Source organism: Trachinotus anak, unplaced genomic scaffold (genome assembly GCF_046630095.1).
Source record: "Trachinotus anak isolate AG129_WGS33_773 ecotype Australia unplaced genomic scaffold, CSIRO_AGI_Tana_v1 ptg000013l, whole genome shotgun sequence".
Taxonomy (NCBI): Eukaryota; Metazoa; Chordata; class Actinopteri; order Carangiformes; family Carangidae; genus Trachinotus; species Trachinotus anak.
The window spans coordinates 9,896,902-9,920,216 of NW_027273864.1; the positions used below are offsets into that span (position 1 = coordinate 9,896,902).

Sequence of the window (23,315 nt, forward strand, 5' to 3'; positions counted from 1 at the left end):
CTCAGTTGCAGGTAGGTGTTAATAATTCAATTCCCCTTTACTTTTGCTGTGTTAAATGTACACAATAATTACACAATACACAATGTTTTAAAACACACTTATTGTGCAAATACAGCTCCAACAAACTATTCAACCGTCAGCAAATATCTGCATTCATTGCTTCTCGACCCAACAGAAAGCATGAGCATATAACCAGACACGGAACAGCAAAGGCTGACAGAAGGTGACTCAAAAATATGTAAACCATTCAATGAAATAAAAAATGTTAAGTTTTCATTTCTGTAATCCCAAATTTCAGTTAACTAAATGATGTCTCAAAATTAAAAATACTCCTACACACACAGGTGAATGTATAATTAATTGATCTTGGTGTTGTTTGTTGCATTTTCTATTTAGTATTTTTGGAAATCTTATTTTTATGCTTTGGTATTAATGTTTTTTCTCAGGCTGTCATGCCAATTAAGCACCTTTGAAGTGAATTAATAAACAGTCAGAGCCGCCTGTAATCCATTCTCATTCATGCTTAAAGAACCTTTGAATATTTACACTGATGATAAAGACTGTAGTCTGAAAAGATTTTAGTGGGTGTGGGTTACACCACTTGGTGGAGTTTATTTCATTAGCAATGTAGTCAAGAATCACATGGGAAGCACCTTTAAATTTAACCTTAACCCTTTGAAGAGGAGCATCTTTATCACTGTTACTGATTGTACGCTCCAAGCTTCATCCACTAAAACATGTGCCTCTGATTAGCACCAAAACTGGAGCCTGGCCAAATAATGCACCTATCAATTATTAACCTCTGTAGCCAGTCAGAACAGCTTGCAAGGTAGAAGGACATCTTTGGTATCACACAGAACTGCTGTGAAAAGTAATGAAGGAAAAGATCAGTGACTCAAGATCGGTGAATGAGTGTGTAACATTTCCTCCATCTTGAACAAAAAAAGTAGCTTTATTTAAAACAAATAATTGTCAGTGTTCCTGGTGACACAATTAAGCAAGAGCTTCACAGGTAAATTATCCATAGTCTTCCTGTGTTTGAAGTCTACCCTTAAACAAAGGATGTGTAATTTTAACCCATTCATCACACTGTGCTCCTAAGCCTCCATCAGGTGACACCTTCTGGGCTTCTGTAAACACAGAAGCTGTAAAATCAATGAGTCCTATCCACCCCAAAGGCTTTATTTAATTGTTTGCACAGTAGGCAACCTGTCAGACAAAAGCAGTAAACCTCTGGATCCAAACAGACGTAGTATTTAAAATGTATTTAAATCAAGAGGAGGCACAATATGGTCAATGGTGTTAACGAATGCTGTTTCAGATTTTACATTTTGCACATTTACTGTGTTCATCTTTAAATAAACTAATGGGAAATAGGAAAACAGGAAAAACTAGTTGATGGGTTAATGTGCAAGAAGTTTCTAACATATGATGTATGTGTGTGTGTGTGAGAGAGAGAGAGAGACTCGTCAGGGGGATGGGTGGGGTGAAGAGCTATGGTAATCTGCTGGATTCACACAGGCCTTTCCCCACCCTGCCCAAGGCTATACCACACCAAAACATGCTGCCCTAATCACTGGGTCAAGGGAACTGACACTAGGAGATAGTGGAGGTGCAGCTCACAGGGGGATACACTTGTGCCCATTGTGCTGATCTCGCATTAGATCCCATATCATTAAAAGAGCCACATGAACGATGATTATAGGACAACATATGGGCAAAGTAGTTCACAAAGTAGGTGGCTGTGAAAAATATTGTCCTTGGTGACTCTGCCATGTTATAAGAATTTATTTGATGTAGGTGTGTACAGTTCCAAAAGTTGTTAAAATACAAAATCAAAAGCAAATTGCTTGGTTTCACGGTCGAGCACTACAGATTAATTTGGGGAAGAATTTGTGTGGGAAGAATATGTGCAAAAAGTTTAAAATGTATATAGGCTAAGTAGCCCACACTTTTTTTTAAACATATTTAGGATATGCTGATATTTATTACAGGGCCTGTATGTGAATGAAGCTGGGTTGAAGCTGCAGTAGAGTCTACAAAAGCTACCTTTAACAGTTTCACTAGGCCAGAATTAGATCTACCCTGTCAGCAAAACAGAGCCGGCAGAGGCAGTTTTGCTTAGAGGTAACCATGTATCTGAGAGAGAGGCTGTTGGCTCACAGAGAAAAGGAAACTAGTAACTAGAAATTCTCCTCTAGCAACACCTTAAAACACTGAGTCTGACACCATGCAGTCTTGGCTCTGTAAATGCACAGCAATAAGTAAACCTGCATGGTGTACAGTAATATCTTCTAAAGCGCACTACTGTATGCTATACTGTAAGTTGACTGTTACAGGAAAGTGAAAAACTAACAAGTCAAGACCAATCCACTACAGTCAGCCCTGTAGGCAGCAGCTGAAGTCCCTCCCCGGCTCACAGTGCGCACAGGGAGTCCGGGCTGCTAAATGCCTCAGCCTCAGAGGGACGATGGTGGAGGGCTGGTAAAGATGGCGGCGCTCTCCGAGGATGGGAGGTACGGATTAAATTGTGGCCAACAGAAACCAGAAAGAGTCACCGTACTGCACGTCAAATTGACCGAGACAGCACTGAGAGCGATAGAGAGCTACCAAAGTTGTATGGTGAGTGAAAGCGGCTTTTATTTCAGTTAAAATGAGCTTGTACTGTCGGGCTGACACGGCTCGTCTCAGCTGGGAAGCCCAACTGCCACGCACAGCTAAAGCTACAAAGTTAGCTAAGCCGTTGACAGTGCGAGTTTTTCCTTGGTTTTTTTTTATTATATCAGTTTTGTGTCATTAAATTAAAAAGCTGAAGAAGATAAATGAGGCTTTGGCCTTATGTCCTGATCGGGTTTTACGAACTGACAATAATTATTTAACATAGAAAACCTGTGGGTAAAGTTAGACACTGATTAGCTAGCGTTAGCTCTACGTTAGTCCCCTGTGCTGTGCTGGCCAGCAAGACCTTTTTTTTTTCTTGCCAAACTAACGTTACTTTGACCAAATTAGGAAAGTGGTAATTTCATATCGACGGATACACTCGTCAACAGACTCCTGCAGACTCACAAGCTGAGAGTTTAACACAAACGCTCAGTTAACTAACCTGGACGTAAATACGACGAGGTTGTATTTGCGTCGGGGGCAGGGTGGAAATACAACGTTACGGATAAATTAAAGATAATGTAACTTGATTACAAGTTAGTGGCGTTAATGTGAGCTTGTCGGTGGCTGGCCAGCCTACCATATGGTTAGAAGTTGGGGGTAATCCTAAAACCTAACATCTCAACCTGGCAGGCATATAAAGCACCTAGTCAGACTCATCACTTTATAGCAGGGTTTTTTAACGTATTGTTAGAAATGTAGCAGTCAGACGAGCTGCCACACTGGAGCTATACAGGATGTAAGCTAACTCCGTGAGCAACGGACTAATATTCAGTTTGGGCTTGTTTGACAAATAGCTGAATTTTGCATGAGGGAAAAAGGGGCCAGCAGTTGCAAACATATAGTATCTAGCAGCAACGAAATCTTTATTTTTAAGATAGTAGGATAATTGTCCTTCGTCATCTTAGCGTCATTTTGCTCAGTGTACAATGTATTCTACTTAATCAGATGTACTGCATTTCACCTCAGAGCCTGTCACCACCGGTCATTGAGAGGCTTTTGAAACTTAGGTGTGCAAATAGGACACTGCATACCTGTGCAGATTAAATATAACTTGTTAATCTTGAACTTTACAAATGGCGTAATCTTGTTGAGGTCCTACACTGGTGAACTAATCTGGAGAGGTCTCTGCAGTCTTGAGTTGAAGGGGCCTGAAGCCAAGTTACCTGACCTTAACTCTGCCAACAACAACTCTGTTACATAACACAGTGACTGGGCCTAGATCTCGACTTAGGGCTGATGCATTGGGCTATAGTGATCAGAGGTTTTTGCAACTGGTTTTTTTTTATTTTATTTTTTATGGCACATAGCGTGTGTGTGTGTATGTATGTATGTATGTGTTATTTAGTCAGATTATGAGGACTGGTAATCCGAGTAATCACTAAATTGAAGGAATTCTTTTGTGACAGCCATGCTACAACCTTATTGGATGTGGTAATGTTGGTCTGTACGCTGCATTGAACGGCAGCCTGCCATCTCTTGCTGACTGAGCAGCCAAAACTGCCTGCTTTTTGTTTCTCTCTCCCTCTCAGTAATGTGCGTTGTAGCTCAACCAGTCATCGAACTATGGTAGCTGGCTATCTTTGTCTTTCTGTGGTGATGTGAAATGTGATCAGAACTGTGTGTGTCTGTGTGTGTGTGTGTGTGTGTGTGTGTGTGGACTGGTTGGTGTCTGTTTGAGTGAGCGTATGGATAGTGGGGGAGGGAGTCAGTCAGTGGCTTGGAGTAGCTTAGCCTTAACAACCATGACATAGTTCTTTCAGTCTGATTTAAAAGTATCCTGAATTACCTGCATATTATTTCGCGTATGAGCTAGCAATCATGTTTTAATATCCAGGAACATAGAGATGCCGTTAATAAAATGCACATTGAACCCCAAACCAGTTCACACAGCGTCTCCGAAGTCTATGATCTGGCCAACTGGTTCTTCTGTGAACCAGTTGCTGTGAGTCCCATGCTTTCCTGTCCTAACCTATACTGCGCCAGAGCAGCCACTGCATAATTGTGGCTGTCAACTGCATTTCAAGTAGCCACCGACCACAAACCTGCGGACCTACACAAGATGAAGACATTTCACAAATACTCTCTTCAAAATATCTCCTGTGTTTGACTGGTGTCCAAATTCCACCACTTGTGGCCAGATAAAAGCAAACAATTTTACCTACCTCACTACCTAAGAAGATGTGGGTAAAGTTGACTCACATGGTCTCTCTGTAGATTAAAACTTAAGGGCTTTTAGACACTGAGACCAATGTTGGCTGTTAGTGGACTGTCATCAAGTATTTGTGGCTGACAGTCACCTCTGGTTTCTGCAGCACAACTGGCACTAGTTGGCCCTTATTGTTTCACTTGTCCCAATGAGCATGAGTTGGCCTCTGCTAGTTGAAGGTGCTTCAGACTGTAGCTGAAATTGTTTGTTGATTAATCACTTTATGGTTTGACAGGAAGATAACAGCACCATTTTGGATAATCAATCAATCAATCAATCTTTTTTTTCCCAAATAAAAATCCCAATCATTCTCTAGCACAAGCATGTCACTTCTGAGGATTTGTTGCTTTTTCATTCTATTTGATTGTAAACTGCATTGGCTTTCAGTTTTAGACTGGATGTTAGACAAAACATTTGTTATATATTTACTGACATTTTATTGACCAGATGACTGCCTAGTCATTTTCTTTCACACAGACACAAGAAGGTATGTGGATGTCAGCCATCAGCTAGCTGTCAGCTTTAGTCTTAAAACTATGTTTGAGTGGAACCTGAACAGAATATGTAAGGACAGTGTTTGCTCAGTCAGCCTTTGTCGGTGCTAGTAAAGACGTGTGCTTGGTGTGATGGGACCCTAAGGCTCTGCTGTTTCTACGACCAAATGTTTTGAGTTCTGAAGTGTCAGTCAAGTAGTGTAACATGTTCTACAGGTTTTACAGGACTATATTTTTATTTTGGTTTTGTGTCGCTGTTCTTTGTTACATACCCAGCTAGTATCATCTCCCAATTAATTTACAGTGATGTAAAGGTTAAACTGTTGTTTCTTTGTACTTTCAGAATGTACCTTCTTTGCGGCCAACAATACAATTCAAGGGACTCCAAGGGGTAAGTACCTTTTTTTTTTTTCTCTCTCTCTCCATAAGATTTCTGTCAGATGAGTCATCTCATCCCAGATTGTGAATTCTCAATGTGGAATAGATAAAACCCTCATTTTTTTTCTTAAGTGATCAGATTATACAGTAATTATGTATGAAAAAATACAATGCAAAATAAAATAAAATAGGCAATAACACACAGTATGTACTTAAGCATATCTTACCCTCCACCGTATTGGCTGTTTTATATTGCTTCAAAAAATCATTATTTAGCTGAATAGAAAGATAGAAAGCTAATTTTGTCATGGTAATTAATTTAGGATTTGTCATACAACCTGTGTCCTCTATGCAAACTGTCAGCTGAACTGGTTAGAGAGGCACAAACTAGAACTGAACAATCAATTGTGATGTTATCGAAATCCCAGTATGACCAAAGGCAATATCCAGATCGCAAGATCTGCATTAGTTTTTTTGTTTTTGTTATGTTTTGTTTTTTTTTTTTTGAAAGGAACAATTAGAGAGTATGATATTCTCCAGATGTAAGGGAAGATGTTTATTTGGTATAGGGGCCCGAGCTAAAATCTCATCATTGTCATTTTTACTTTTTTTTTTTTTTTTTTTTCAGCTGCTAGTAGGGCTGAAATCATATTGCTGTTATTTTGACAGAGATTGTAATTGTGATATGAGTTAACTGTTGTGACATAATATTTTCATTAATTCTTCAGCCCTAACTGCTTGTATTCCATGATGCACATGACTCACATACAGCATCCTCTTAGCCGCTGAGACCTCAAGAGCCCTTCCTGTCTTGTGCTAGCTTCCATGTTGTTCACATCACTTTGCATAGTTGAGATGTAGATACTACCTCTGTACAGTGCATAAACATAGAGTGATCTGTATGGTGAAACCCCATGCAAGTATTGAATGTGTTTTATGACATGTTTGCATTTAGCTTATTTCAGTTTTATAGTCATAAATCAAGCATGTGTATTCACCTCAGTTAATTTTCTCATACATCCAGGTATGAATAGATACTGTAAGCTGTTATTCTCCATTTTTATGTACATTTTTCATAGCGCATTAAAATACCGAAGACCAATTCCTCGTCAGAGACCTTCAACAGTTTTGATTTCTACCTGTCTAATGTGGGCAAGGACAACCCTCAGGGAAGCTTTGAGTGCATCCATCAGTATGTGTCGAGGTAATGGTAATCACTGGTCAGCTGAATCAACTGTTACTGTCTTACCACACGTTGCTAGAACGTAATCCCTCTCTGCCTCACATTTCTTTCTCATACTCCCTCTTTGTCTCCAGCTCAGGGGCCTCACACCTGGCATTGTTGGCAACGGTACAGGACAAGGTCACAGTGTGCGCCACTAACGATTCCTACCAGGTGACCCGGGAACGCATGACCCAGGCTGTGGAGGACACACGTGAACGCGGGACCAAAGTCATCAAGCCTGGGGGCCAGTACAGAGGTAAGGCCCTCACTGAGGTCTCCCTTATCTGTAACTGCCACAAACAGATGCCAGGTTGTATCCCAACATGGCAGCATGGCTTTACATTCTATCAGCACCTCTCCTCTTTTCAAATTTGGCCCCTTTTTAGGGACTGAATAGGTGAAAGCTGACAGCCTGTATCTATTCAAAGCCATTATTGGGACTGACTGAGCCATTATGCCGTCTCAGTTTTTTCCAGATTATGAGTCTAACTGATAAGGGCCTAAGGGCTTTTTCTGTTTTATTGCAACATAACCTGCCGAAATGATACATAAAAGGCTTAAACCAGTTTCCAGTCTGCTGCGCCACTCAGTGCATGAGTCACACATGCAACACAGAAAAAGTAATCTAATCTAAATCTAATTTGGCTTGTCAGTCTCAGTCTCATATGTCTTATCCAACTCAGTGCAGGTAAGGCAAGGGATGTGTATTTTGACAGAGAAGGTCACAAAAATTATATCATAATTTATTATTATCCGCCATTTTAATTTTCAGGATTTAATGATAATGAAACATAGCCTGTTTAATTTTCAAAAACAACTCGATCACAATAAAATTTAACATACAGACCAAACATCACTCCACACAAAGTAGACTGAATGAATGGATTATTTCTGCAGTGACAGTGGAGGGCACTAAAACACAGTGACCATTATGCCTAAACAGAAAAATATGAGCGATTAAGTTTTACAGAATTAGATAAATACAATTAAAATTTGAAAAAACCATTTACAATAAGCGAAACTGAACCCAATTGACCTGCTGTAGCCCAGCTTGAACTCAGACCTTGCTCCTGGTCTGCATGGACTTGACACAGTTGGTGTGAATTACTTAACGTTACAGTAGATCGGCCTCGGTGTTCTAATCTGTCAAAATTATACACGACCCTCAGAATATACCGTTATAGTTTTAAAAAAGTTAATTCAATGATGGAAAATATTCAGTTGAACCGACCGCTGGATGTAATACTTTGTGCCAAAAGAACACTGTTGTGACTCAGTGTCACAACAGTGTTCTTTCCCTTTCCTTCCTTCTTCCATTATTCTCAGTTTATGTTTTTTTTAGTCTTATAGAAGGAGTAGCGTCACTTAGTCTCTAATATGGAAATGGTTTGGCCACCAAAGGCCCTGTTCAGATCCTGTCTCAGGCGATCTGATCACAAGTGGACAGCTTTAAGTACGTCAGTTTACACTTGGCATCAAAATGCATGTCCACATGCATCTCGAGTGACCACTTGTGATCAGACCTCACTTCCCCGCTTTATGTGCAAATTACCACACATGCATTGTTGCTTTTAGCCAGTTGACTGTGACAGAGGGGTCCTTTGTTTATTTTGCTTGGTGAATTGAATAAGGCAGTTGTGCTTACACCTGGATTAAACTTCATTTTGGTTAAAAATCTTAACTCAATGGACAAATTACAAGACATACCTACAATTTCTATAAAAGTCCAGAACTGATTAAAAATATAACAATTAAGTAGCATTTATTTCACATGGCCTCAAAAAGTCGCTGCTCTTGATGTGTTATCTTTCCGCTGGTCAGGAGCTGTCATAGTGGAGTTTGTTGTTGGCTGGTCAAACAGAAACCTTAAAGCTTCAACAGCCTGTGTTCACTATTTATTTATATGCAAGCAGGCACTGGTGGTCCTAAGTATAAATATTATGATTGGGAATTAACAATTCTATTAATTTCAGCTTTTAATTTACAGTTAATATTAATGTTTAAAGGACATTAATGAAACCAACATCCTGACTGTTAAAATAAATCTCAAAGCCAGTTAATGAGAGAAAATGTGAGTGAGAAAATGTACGTAAGAGACATGAAACCGAAATTTAACATAATTTGGATATGTACTAAAGCAGTGAGAAAGCTCTGCAGATCCTCTCTACTCTGGAAACAGGTGATGGGTCATCACTGAGATTGCCAACATAACTTTTATCAATGGTAGAGTTACCATTTAAGCACTCTGTGTAGTGTTCGTTTCACCCCAGAATATTGTGCAAAATCACTCAACCAGTCAAAATAATATCATGTTGTTTATGTATTTGCTTGTTATAGTTGTTATTTATGCACTGTACAAAGCCAACTTAAACATCTTTGTAGTCAGAACTAGTTTGTCAGATCTAAGTCCTTGTCAAAGACTTCCTTTGTCAAACCAGAATCAGAAGTCTAGCTAAGGTCACAAAATGTTCAACGAGAGTTAAAATGTCCTCAGGCATGTTTTCTGGGCTCTGGGGATAGATTTGCATACATTGGCCCAGTTAGAAACTGGGAAACGAGAGGAGCAGCAGAGAAAAAGGGGTGGGACAGTAGCTTGTGGCAGCTGTTTTGGAGTAGGCACCCTATTTACTAATGCAAAAGGGGCCTTTAGTTTCTTGTTTCACAGGCTGTTAATTTGAGGTAACGGTCTGTAACTTGCATTTTTATCTTTGTCTGTAGCCTGTATCTTCTAATAAAAGCTGCACAACCATTGTCATTTCGAATGCCATAGCATTTATTATTCTAAGTTACTACACTGTTGTTCTCTATCTGTTCTCTTGTACAGACTGATCATTTCTGAACAACAACACTTAAAGACTTAAACTTTTCATCTGTAGTAATCTGTTATTTCCCTGTTAGACAACTGTGTGAACCTCCTCACGTTGCTACTAGTCCTGCTTTTTAACGAGGCGGGAGGGGGGAGTTTTTCCTTTCTCTTCCTCTCTTTAACCTTAATCTCTTAAAGAGCTTTAGAATTTCATAATAGCCATGAAGCAGTATAGAGGAATGTGCAGGCATCATGACTAAGCACATGGCTCAGCAACACACAACAGAGGTGTCTTGCATTCTGGTCACCTAGGCACTTTTATAGAAATCAGTTTTTCAAACAACTCTTAAGTTCATTCTTAGAACGACAGTCCAGTGTATAGTGTAGTTTGGTGGGTTCTATTACTTGTGACCAACTCTTTGATGGTCAACATTAGGACATTTGGGACCTCCTTGCTAAAAAAAACTGAAAAGGTAAAGGTATCTGGCACAACAAAAGCAGGTAGTTTCTGCTTGACATTTATTTAAATTGAGATATCAGGAACCATTCATAATTCATAAAAAATAGAACCAGTTGCCAAGGTTCAATTGAAATCGAATTTGGACTTTATTCATTTCAACTTCCTCAGTCTATTAAATATTCTTGGAGGGGATGTTTTTTAAATTAGTTTTCTGACCAACACTTGTTGACTGACCATTAACCGTTAACTTCCCAGATTAAATGTAGTGTTAAGAATAGATGAGTGTCTGTAATCATCCATTAAAAAATACCAATAAAAAGGGTTTAAGTGGACTTGAATAATCTGGAGTGTCTAAGCGGAGAGCGAGACAGACAAGCACAGACACACACAGGCAGGAAAGAAGCTCCTCCCAGCAGATCGCACAAGGTGATGATCCTTTTAACCAAGTTGTTGTATAAAAAGTTACAGGAACATACAAAAAGCACTATGTTATAATTTCATGAGGTTATTGTGAAGGTCAGTTCTACATGTGATTTAAAAAAAAAAAAAGCAGGAGCACTTCTGCTTGTGAGACAGAGTCAGACTGGCATTAACCCTCAAAATAAAATAAACATGCCATGCCTACTTCAATCCTCGGCATAACGGACAGCTTGTCGACTGGTTTTTATTCAGACGTGCTGGGGGCTTAGTCTGGTGCGCAGTCTGTTATCTGTCAGACTCCCGGCAGAGAATACCTGATTAGATGGTGCTGATGTGCCAGGATATTTGATCAGTTGAACTGATCTCATCAGTCAACAGATAATAGGTTGGTTATGAACAGCAATAATTCCAGGTATATTTCACAGCCACTCTTTGGTCTAAGCACATTTGCATGCAGTTTCAGACATGCAGTTTTAATGGCCCCTCTGAATCTAAGGACAGATGAGAATTTTTCTCTTTTGAGGTTAGTGCCACACAGCTGACCAGAATCTGACTCCACATGTCCTTAAGCTCCCATTTTTTACCATCATTGGACGGGCAGTAAATGTTTGTATGAACATATGAGAACAATTTTAGTAAGTGAGGTGAATACTTTACACAGGATGATTGTTGAGCAAATTCCTGCCATTATCTGTCCAAATGGCAGAACAGCATGTGGTGATTAACTGCCCTGCAGAGGAGAGGTGTTGAACTTTGTCTTTACCCTCTGTTTCCAGGAAAGCAAGTCCATGTCCGTAAGCTTGCACTATCAACCCCAGAGGTGGTCCCAGAGCGTAAGCGCTCCACACCTATCAACCCAGCCAACACTATTCGCAAGTGCCTTTCCAATAACCCCGTGTCTCAGCGGCCGTTCCGGGACCGCATCATCCACCTGCTGGCTCTGAGGTCCTACAAGAAGCTGGAAGTGCTTGCCCGTTTGCAGCGGGACGGTATCAACCAGAAAGACCGAAACTCACTGGGGACTACCTTGCAACAGGTACTGTAAGGTGTCATGTTGGTGGCTTTTTTGAATGTCATAGTATACCTTGTCAATATTGAAACAGTAACTTAGAAGAGAAGTGCCCCAAGTGATTAGTTTTTGACATGTCCTCTCTTTATACAGAAAAATCCAACATTAATAACTTTAGTTTTTGCAAAAGCTGATATTTGGGGTTTTGACATGAGTACCTGTGTTCTTCAAGTGTCTAATTTGGTCCCTGAGATCCTCTGACACTTAAGTTTGAGATCGAGGTACATGAGACCACCTGAGGAAATCCAGTTTGCAGTATAATGCTTCATTTACTTTGAAAAGTTAGAATCGTTAAATAGTATTTGCATGCACAGATGTTCGGCCTGCACAGGAAATGTGAAGTTTCTATTCATGTTTATGTTTGACATGCTGTCATAGTTTAACTTTGAGAGTGTGTGTGTGTGTGTGTGTGTGTGTGTGTGTGTGTGTGTGTGTGTGTGTGTGTGTGTGTGTGTGTGTGTGTGTGTGTGTGTGTGTGTGTGTGTGTGTGTGTGTGTGTGTGTGTGTGTGTGTGTGAAACAGGTAGCGAACCTGAACCCCAAAGACAACATATACTCATTGAAGGACTTTATTTACCGTGATGTCCAGCGAGACTGGCCTGGCTATTCTGAAGATGAGAAGTCCCAGGTTGACCGGATCCTGGCTCGGTACAGAAACTGCCAATTAGGCATTTTAATCACACTCTTACAGCTTAAAGAACAACTTTGTTAAACTAATAAAGTATTTCAATTTTTTTCTATATAAGTACTATTGAATATTTGCCCCCACGTAAAGTGATAGTCCGCTCCCTGAGGGTTGAAGGTTACTGTTACCTGACTTATAACCATTGAGAACAGACCTATTTTGATTGTGGCTGTATTGTTATATAGACTGTTGGCTAATTGATGGACAGTGGAGAAGTGGCTTACACTACATTGCTGCATTGGAAAAACTGTTACCACTGAAGCACATTGTAACAGACATGAATTTAAGGTGACCATATTAGAAATGTTCTGATTTTTTTCCTTCCCGATTCTGATACCTGAACTTTTGTATCAAACATTCACATAACCTCAAGGGTGTACTGATTAGAATTTGATTGTCAAAGGTCACTGAGGCCTCACAAAAAACATTTTTGGCCATAACTCAAGAATTATGACACAATTTAACACAAATGTCCACTAGGATAAAATGATGAAGCAATGACATTTTATATCCCAACAGTCAAAAGTCAACTTCACTGTGACATCATAATGTTCTGCAATAACCTTTCTGGCCATCCTTCAACGCAGTGACTCAGATTTATTCTGAGTCACCGCTGAGTACTGGCCCCTAATGTGCTCTTTGTTTTCTATTACAGTTCCACACTGACACCATTCTTTCCTTTCTTAAACAGCAAATTAGGTCTTCCTATTGAGACACTCTCATCAAACAGTTCTCCCAAAGACAGTGTCCCTACATCACCCCAGGTACCTGAACAAATACAATCTAAAAACACACACCCACCGTGAAGTATGCAATTTTCTCCTAAATTCTGGGTGTTTTCCTACAGAAGCGCCAGCCAGACTTTGACTTCATAGATCCACTGGCACCCAAGAAAGCCCGAATCTCGCACCTCAGCAATCGAGGGCCAGCCGCATCTTCATCCTCCTCCTCCTCTGACCGCCATGAGGATGAGAGCTGCCCCAGCTCTAAACGCTCGTCCCTACCCTCCAACGTCACCTCGGGCCCTCCCACCCATCTCCCTATTTCTTCCCACCCTCCTGCACCCTCTCACCAGCAGCCCAGCCCAGCTTCCAACTCCAATTCACCCAGCACCCCAGAGGGTTGCGGGACTCAGGACCTGCCCATGGACCAGAGTTCCTCCTGCAGGGACCCTTCACCCAGCCCTTTCTCCTCAGAGAGGACCCTGCAGGACCACTTTCGGCACCCAGCCCCAATTCCCACACCAGCCTCCTCCCCCAGCCCTCCTCCTCGCACCTCACTCACAGTTACCTCCACTGTCATCACCAGCCCTCCTTTGTCCAGCAGTTCCAACAAGAAGGTCAAAAAGAAATCCAAGAAGCACAAAGACAAAGATCGAGAGAAGGAGAAAGGGAAACGGTCTGAAAAAGGCAGCAGTAGTCCTCCCATTGTGGTAGAGCGGGCTGAGGAGTGTCGTAAAGCCAAAAAGAGACGCAGTGCTGAGGAGGAGAAGAGAGAAGTTATCAACAAAAATCCCCATAAAGATCAAGGTGTGTTTCTATCTTAATTATTTGCACCAGTGAACCACACATCTCAAGACTTAAATGACCATACCAGCTTTTTCATTGCACGTTTAGCCCACCTCATGTTACTATCAACCATTTCCCACATCAAGACATCAGCTTTTTAAAAATTTACACCAGTGTGTTCATTTAGTTGAGCGGACATCTTTAAACTTCTGCCTCCTAGGGGTCTCTCAATCAAAACGATAACAAAAGACAGCATTGGATGACGTCATGAAATAGCATGGGATCATGGGAGTTCTTGTCTTCACCACCATTGCCGTACGCTTCTCCTGGTTTGGATTCCTTCAGTGTCAGTCGGTCATGAGGTTTTTACCTGAACTCAAATATCGTAGATAGATAGAGATAGAGATAGTCATTGAATACTAATGGACACAACCGGTTTGAGACTGTCAGTGCAGCCAGGTTTAATTTCTTCAAGGTCAGTGCTTTCAGTCATTACTGGTTGTTGATTATAATTTTACCATAATTTTGTTTGAAATCCCGATGGGCCCCCATATAATCTCATCTGTCCGTCCGATTCTGTTATCGCATAGATCTTCTCCTCTCCAAAATAAACAGACCCAGTGATTATAACCGTGACAAGCACTGAAAGCAGTTTCACATTTAAAGTCAGTGTTTCGGCGACGCTGTATGGTGGACACAGACCATCAGGTAACAAGTGGGAACCAAAACTGCTAATCTAAGTAACTGCTATCTTATGAATCAGACATTTGGGGGGTTTTTACCAGCAGCCAAATAATCCGCAGGGTTGTCCTCCCCTCCGTAAAACACAGACCAGCAATTAGCATGTGGAAGCAGAGAATAAAGCAGGGTGAGTTAAAATTAAGTGAGTCACCAATGCTGTACGGCGGACACAGGGCATCTTGGAATGGCTGGAAACTGAGACACCTTACCTTTGTTTCTCTGATAACTGATGAACCAGATGTTCAGGATGTTTGTACAGGCAACTGAATTATCTGCAGAGAAGCCCTCCTCTCTGTAACAAATGGACCAGGGGATCAAATCTGATGGAGGCGTTAGCCAATAGCTGAGTGTTTAGTACGCACACCATGTAGGTGCTAACCCAACGAGCAGACAAGTCCCAGGTTCAAGTCCTTTACTGCATGTCATATTATATAACAGCAGCCTAATGTAGCTTAATTAATCAGCCCCCATTTTACCAGCAGGAGAGGATAACTGTCATTAGCAAACAAGCTCTAAACACACATCCAAATATCCAGCTGCTAAATCTTGGTGTTTTCTTGGGAGTTTGTTTGGACCAAACCAAACAGAAAAAAAACTTGTTGGATGTGAAGAAATACAAATACTTTTGATAAGATAGTTTGATATATTGCAGTAGGAAAAGCACAGGTTTACAAAATGACATTTAGCTGCTTCACTTTCAGGGTTCTTGTATTGTTCATGCTGGCTCATTGTCATGTGTTAGTGGGACACTTGAACAAAACAAAGCTGCTGTTAATGTTTTGCATAACACCAGCGCTTTTTTCTTCTATGACAAGTCAGAATGTCTGCTGTTAAAAAAGTCAGTGGGTTGACAATATTTCTGTTGCCTAATTATGCATTAAACTAAAAATGGGTATGATATGTCAGGTTCAGTCACCTTTTTTCCCTTGACCACGTTGCATTCGTCTCCTGGACGTGTCATTTTGCACTTCACAGCATAAGAAAAATCAGGCCTTACCTGACTCAGTATGCCACCCAGCTCATGGTCCAGGCAATGGTTATCTGTGGCCTCGACTACTGCAATGTCCTTCTGGCGGGCCTCCTTTTACGCACAGTGAAACCCTTACAGATGGTCCAGAATGTGACAGTCTGTCTGATCTCCGATCAGCCTAAAATTCCACGTCACTCCACTACTCATCGACCTACACATGGCTGCCCGAATCAAATTCAGGTCACTAATGCTTGCCTTTAGAGTGACTTCTGGGTCTGCACCCATGTACTTGAACTCAATTATACAGGCTTATGCTCTTTCTTGGCCACTGCGTTCCTCCAAGGAATGTTGTCCGTCATTGCCATACCTGCACGCAAAGCGATTGCCAGAATGCTATCAGAGCAGAGGCGTCCCTTTCTATCTTCAAGAATCTCTTGAGGACTCATCTTTCCTGAGATTACATCCTCTCCAACTAACATCTTAAAATTCCTAACTAGCTCTTACTATGCACTTTTGGTGCACCTCTTTACCTAATCTTCTGGCATTTATTGAAGTGATGTAGTAATTAGTACTTATGCCAAGGTCTCCTACTGCACTGAACCTTTAGTGATGTCCTTCACTTGTAAGTCGCTTTCGATAAAAGCATGTGCTAAATGAATAAATGTTATGTAATGTAACGTTTTGGAGTTCTTCTGCTCCCTGCTGGCTTCAGAGTGCTGCCTTCATCTGCTATTTTGTGGACAAATCAAACCAGGACTTTAAATGACAAAGAAACATGGATACTAAAAACAACTCCTTGCTTCCAAAAGGATGCACAAAACAGTCGGCACTCCTAGGTCAAATGACTTATCAGTAATCACAGGTATTTATCAGTTTCGGCTCAGATCGGCAGTGATGTAGACATGACACCTGCGTGAACATGCAAATTTTAACTTGCTTTTTCCGTGCTGTGACATCTTTCGGAGCACAAACACTGTAAACAGACCTGTTACCTGCCAAGGATGGTTCCGGTTAAACCAGAAACACTGCAGCTACACCTTTGAGCTGCACCCCCAACATAATTTTTAAAACCACACACAATCACAGAAGTGTCTCACAGCCACTTAGTCCTCTGACAACAGAAAGACTAACTCATTTTTTATTTTATTTTTTTAGCAGGTTTAAAATCCTTAAATGCGCTAATTAAGGTGTAAAAAAAGGTATAATTCAAGCAACATTGGCATGTGTTGTAACTGACTGAATTGTTGCTCTCCATATTTCAGTGGTTATGTCTGTACGGTCTCTTACAGTTTACCCAAGCATGTGCAGTTTGATCTCTGATGCACTGGATTTTGAGGCATCAATCTGATCTGCATGGCTGATCTTTACTCTGTAGTCTTGTAGTCTTTATATTTGGTTGAGCTGACATTGTAAATGTTGTGGTTGTAATTTGAGATGCTCTGTTTCCTCTCAGACTGATCAGACAGATCTGTAGTCTGTCTAGTATTTTTCTGAGAACTGTCCTCTTTGCATGCTGCAATTTTTGCAGATCATACTTTGTTTGTTCTTGGTGGATTTGACCACACCTGTGGTGCAGTGTCTAATATACCAGGGATTCTGTGAAAATACATATCTACACCCACAGACAAAACAGGGTAGATAAGCTTAATTGTAGTGCATTGGATTCTCTGGCAAAAATCTAGGTTTAATAATTGCTAATAGGCCAGGAGCTCTTGTTTTTCGTATATCACATGGGTTAGTTTCATTGCATTCATGCTTCATTTACAAGCTATTTTTGTATGGTATAGCGGACTCCACTAGGTGAAATCCAATACAAAATCACATATATAATACAAATGCATTGCAAAAAGGTTATCCCTGTGACACTTAATTTAATTAATACATGGTCCATTTTGGATTTTTGCTATAATCATGCAGCTAAATACAGTTGTCGGGAGTAACTGAGTGTTGATTCTGTTTATTATTGTTGTTATTATTATTGAAAGTATTGATACTGTGTATTATGGATTATTAGTGCAGTGTTAACATTCTAACACGTGACTCTTTTCTCTCGGACTCTCCAGACAAAGAGAAGCCAGTCCAGTCCACTGAATTCTCCTCCACAATAGAGATGCCTGACTATGCAGTGTGAGTAACCCTAATAGACCCTAAAGTTCCTATTTTCCTGCACTTGTTCAGGCTTCTCATTTCTTCTCTGCAGCACATTATTAAAAAACACATATTTTGAAATATTTGATTTTCATTGAACAGGATGTTGAGAATAGACACAGACTTGAGAATTAGGACACAGGAAACACAGCAATAAACACAGATGTGTTCAAGTACAGTCTGGTATTCTTCATCACTGTACGTGGATTGTTTTGTACTCTCTGTGTCATTGGTAATAAGTGCAGGGAATATATTATCTATTGCACATCAGAGACAGAAGCTCAAAGGATGTAAACAGATTTTCCAACTTTGCCTGAATAGAGAAAGGTTTACTCCTTTTTGGAGTACTGATTTCTGCCTACACATGACTGAACAGAGATTTTTGAATACTAACTGTGGAGCAATTTTTGTGGAGTCTAATTTCCTCTTCTGTGTTTACAGGAAATACACGCCGTTGGTGTCCACGGACCAGCGTCAAAACTACAAGGATGACTTTAATGCAGAATATGATGAGTACCGCCTGCTGCACGCCCGTGTGGAGAGCATCACCCGCCGCTTTACCCAGCTGGATGCCCAGTGTCGGAAGCTGGCACCTGGCACCAAAGAGTACCAGGTCATATTGAAACAGCTTAATGTGCTATACTGTGTGATCTTAATTGAACATTCGTGATTGCTTTGTCATCTTAAGATGACACATTCTGTCATCTTTATTCTGTCAAATGAGACAGCTGGTTAAAGTCATTATATCAGTTACGGGTTGTGACTGTGACCTGAATTATAAAAACAAATGCTGGAGATGGTATCAGTTCGTCTCCTTGCTGGTGTTCGGACCATTTTGTCCACCACTGGAACATAGATGATGATGATGATGATACATAGTGCAGACATTATGCTCTATGTGACCTTTTCTTAGTTACTTTTGACCATTCAGAATTACCGTATAGTGCACTGATGCTATGTAGGGGCAGGAAGTGAAGGATGTGCTTTTTTTATAATGAACCAAAATTATTTGTGCTGCTACCACTCCACACCTGTTCCTCTATCCAGTGAGCTCTGCAGCCACCAGGCAGCACACAGCTGTTCTGTGTTAAATGTCATTAGAAATTCTGTGCCTCTGTTCAGGTTGCTGCTATTGTGCCAAGTTACCACACAGATCTGTAGTGTTTTGGTTTCTGTGTAACTTAAATATAAGTGGATCAACACTTTTTCCTACAAAATTAGTAAATGCTATTTGATAATGAGTATGCTATGTTTAATTTATAATATTTATAAATGATGCACATTTGCATCAAACATGTAAAACTATTAAACACTATTTTTTATATTTTACAGAAGGTGCAAGAAGAAGTGCTGAAAGAGTATAAAAAAATGAAACATGTAAGTAGTTACAGACTTCTGTCTGTTTGCCATCAGGTTTTGTTTTTGTCAACTATAGCTGAAGCTGCTGTCGGGGTAAAAGCTGTCATCTGATGTTATGTCCATGTTTGTTTTACAGCACAGCCCCAACTACCATGAGGAGAAACAGCGCTGCGAGTACCTGCACAACAAGTTGGCCCACATCAAGCGGCTAATAGCTGATTTTGACCAGCGCAGAGCCCAGGCCTGGTGCTGAGAGCACAGCACACATCTTAACTAATCAGTATTGACAACGGAGTGTCAAACCAGGAGGGGGTGTCTAACTGGCTCTTATTTATTAACACCCCTTCAGTTACTGCCTCCACAACAGCCCCCCTCCCACTTCCTTCCCTTTTCCTTCCCCTTTCCTTCCCCCTTCATCCTTCATCCTTCTTCCTTCTTCATCCCTTCCTCCTTTTTCCAATCTTTGATTCCACAGGCTTCGTTGTTGCCTGCAATCTTGAAAATCTCACTTTGACTTTTACCCCCATCTTTCGCTTTCTCAATGAGCTCCTGTGGAATTTCATACCACTGTACGAGTGGAAGGAGCTGCCTGCATGTGTGATGGGGTTTGGGGAAAAACTTCAACTCTTCTAACTTTTGAAGGATTTATCTTGAGGCAAAAAAAAGAACAAAAAAAGTATTTTTGAGCATCAGAGAAAATATTAACATGTATTTAAGTGAAAAAAAAAAAGAGGGAGATCTATTTATTTTGGGACTCGTAGTGCAAAAGAAGAGTAGGCAGATGATATATTGTTTAACTTTCCGTGAAAACAATGCAAAAAAAAATTTACAGCGGCCTTATGTGTTTTGACTTTGTGAAGCCATTTTGCACGCAAGATCCATTATGTCATCTCATTTGGCAAAAATGTCTCCTCTGGCTCACTTCCTCTCTTTTCACCCAAAACTGTACTGGATAACACTGCTTCAAGAAATTGCTGTCATTGCTGAGTTTGAGGCTGAAGAGGACGGAAATGAGACGGGAAGGAGAAATCAGTTGAGCTGAGTGAGAAACAACAACAGTATGTGTGCATGGATTATAAATTTAGTTGTAATGACCATGAGGGGTGGGGAGGGTGGGGTGAATTAATGGAGTATGATCCCCTGTCATTGGGGGGGCAGTATTCCCTGCACCAACAGTGTTCAATATTCACGGTGCATTATGGGTGCCTTAAGGTGTTTACACTCGGATACGTCGAGTCGGGCCGACCCTTAGAGGCCACAGGCAACACAAAGGAACTACAACTGCCTGGAAACAGGTTGTGTGTGTGTGTGTGTGTGTGTGTGTGTGTGTGTGTGTGTGTGTGTGTGTGTGTGTGTGTGTGTGTGTGTGTGTGTGTGTGTGTGTGTGTGTGTGTGTGTGTGTGTGTGTGTGTGTGCGTGTGTGTGTGTGCGTGGGCGTGCGAGCGTGAGCGAGCGGTGGAAATAGGAAGGGTTGTTAAGTCTGGAAGGAGTGTTAAAAATTGTATGAGCGTGTGTGTTTGTATGGTTGTGTGTTATGTGGAGTGACAGGTGAAAGGAAAAAAAGCAGAAATGTTCGGAAAAAAGTGAGAAATATGAAAAACAACAACAAAAAAAAAAAGCTGCTATGGTGTTGGACCAGCCAGAGCACTCAGGATCAACCTGGCTGGAGTAACAGTACCTGATCTTAATCGAAGAGATGTAGAGGATCCTTATTTTCCAGAATGGTTCATCTCTAAACCCTGGAAAGGACTGCGCCCACCTCTTCAGCTTTATCCTGCGGCAAACAGTCTGTGTTTCTGTTTTAGAAAGAAGCAAAAATTTGTCATCCATCAGAGGACTAATCTGTATTACAGTGTTCAATGTATTTGACTCTCAGTTTGAGTTCTGCAGAGAAGTGAAAGGTTTCGGAGTAACTTTTTTTTTTTTTTTTTTTTTTTTTTTCAACATTGATACCGATTAAGTTCAATGGATGGATGAATCGCTTCTATATAAAATCTTTATTTCAACAAGGGAAAATTTGTTTACAAACCTGTGTTAGAATGTTTGCCAAAAATTAAAGATTTTTTTCTGGTACAGCATCCACTGAGTAAAATTTCTGATTGGGGTTTAATTTTGAAACATATTCCATTAATACAGGAATATGTGAAATGTTTCACTTACTGAAAAAGTAAACACCTTTACGTTTGGGGATGTGAAGAGGAACTTAGTCACTGTGCCCCTAGAAATGTCAACAATTAAAGGGTGTTGAAACCACTTTTGTAGTGATCAGCCCCTTCTTACCAGTCTAGTATAAAATATTTTCAGCTAGTGTGAACATGGAAGTGTTTGTGTCCCATATAGGGAAAAATGTACCAAATTCCCCCCCAAAATAGAAATGTAAGTTAATATTGGCCAGGTCTGTTTCACATAGATTTTGATTTTGGCATTCTGTCAAATAGTCAGTCTCTGCAGTAGACTGGCTGTTTTTGTCGGCTGTCGGAATCAATTCACCCTGATTACAAACTCAGTTTAGCTTGTTTGTTGTAAATCGACACTTGTATCCTGGAGGTGTCAAAACAGCAGATGATAAAATGTCCACAGGAGTTCAGACTCTACTCGAGATTTACATGTACCATTGCTGTGGGCTACAGACTCAGTGTTGTGGTTTATCTGTCCTGTTTGCCAATAGTCTTCTCAGACCAAATAACAAAGGGTCACTCTGACAAAGTTATGTCGCCGGCGAAGTGTTGTCCGTCACCTGTGACCTCCCCTCAGCCTTCCAAAGATTTTTGTTGGATCTGAACAACATGAATTTGTCATTATAGTGGAAGGAATGGGAGAGAGGAGGGTTGCTATGAGTCTTAATGATCAAGTGATAAAGTAGAAAATACCCCGGCACTGTTCAGATATGAGAAACCACTGAAAATCAAGTGAATTTTGAGTGAAATCTGATCCTTCCCAGCTGAAAATATGTAAGAGATTTTAATAAAAGAAAATCACAAGTTTTACCTGAAAGTGTTTTTTCATTTCTTTGATGTCCTTTATGGTTTCCCCTTCAGTCGTTTGAAAAGGTTGTAAATATTGTTGATGCCATGTGCTTTTAGGTGTTTGTTCCTTTTTGTTTTGTTTTTTTAAAGGCAATGTTATGAACAGAGGTCAGCGGTAAGAAGTGGAGTAGCTGCGTATGAAATTGATGCCCCGGTTACTGAGTAAGTCCAGAAAGAAAGTAGTGGAGCACTGACACACTGATGGGAGATGACACCAGATCATAAAATACTGGTGTTTGTAAAGCAGTGGTTTTAATAAAAACAAGGTAATACTAATGCAAGGGGCAGAGCAGAAGCACCACCTGTCATCAGTCCACAACATGATCAAGGTGATTTATCCAGTTCAGGAATGGCATGTCACGTACAGTGTCCTTCAAAACATTCGTATGTCCAGCCTTGGAGGGTTTTCAGACTGCTGATCTTGATTCTTGTGCCTCTGGGACCTTGTTGAGTTGGCAAACATGAGGCAGAGGGAGGCAGTCACCCTCCATGCTGGCTCCACCAGCCAGGACATCTGGAGTTTGTCAAGCACAACAGCTGAACTACCTGTGCAGCCCTCTTCGCCACCACATTGTAGTGGTTTTGGCCCAATGTCACCTGTAAGGAAATTTCTCATAGTTGTGTAGGTTTCTCACAATTATTAAAAGTCTGTCAAAACAGAGATACAATCCCAAAAAGCAACAGAACAATGGAAACACAGGTAGTGGAATACTTTTTATTTACTAACTGCAGAAAAGGGATTCCTCATAGGATGTCAAATATCTGTTTAATGGCAATCTGATCATTTTTATCAGTGCTGGATTTCTGACTGGGCACAGCAGTTGGCTGCCAAGGCCAAAGCAAACCAATGGGGGCTCAAAAAAATCACTGCATGTCAATTGGTTTTGGTTTTTTGATCATTAATGGACTTGTTAGGGAATTAACATTACTGAAGTACAAACTTAAGTCAAACTGCCACAAAGCTCTTTTGAATACATAAAGCCTGGGGTCAGGAAGTATTATTCCTTTGTGTTTGGGGTTGTGTAGGAACATAAGTTGTGAGAACTGATCTGATGGGGACCTTGGTGGTCAGGGCACATGCACAATGCACAGAGGCGGAGGGTGTGGGGGCCAACAAGGGTCCAACAACGCGTTTACTGTTTTTTGTTTTATTGCTC

The 23,315-nt window shown here is 40.7% G+C and overlaps 1 protein-coding gene across 1 annotated transcript; it reads left to right on the forward strand.

Annotated features, from left to right (window-relative positions):
• Positions 1-2,382: 2,382 nt before the first annotated feature.
• On the forward strand, positions 2,383-22,119 carry ell2 (elongation factor for RNA polymerase II 2). Its single transcript, XM_071495513.1, has 12 exons — positions 2,383-2,622; positions 5,708-5,755; positions 6,822-6,946; positions 7,060-7,223; positions 11,430-11,689; positions 12,245-12,369; positions 13,098-13,170; positions 13,254-13,935; positions 17,689-17,752; positions 18,215-18,386; positions 19,106-19,150; positions 19,269-22,119. The coding sequence occupies exons 1-12, from the start codon at positions 2,449-2,451 to the stop codon at positions 19,383-19,385; spliced, it is 2,049 nt and encodes a 682-aa protein (XP_071351614.1). The 5' UTR covers positions 2,383-2,448; the 3' UTR covers positions 19,386-22,119.
• The last annotated feature ends 1,196 nt before the right edge of the window (positions 22,120-23,315 follow it).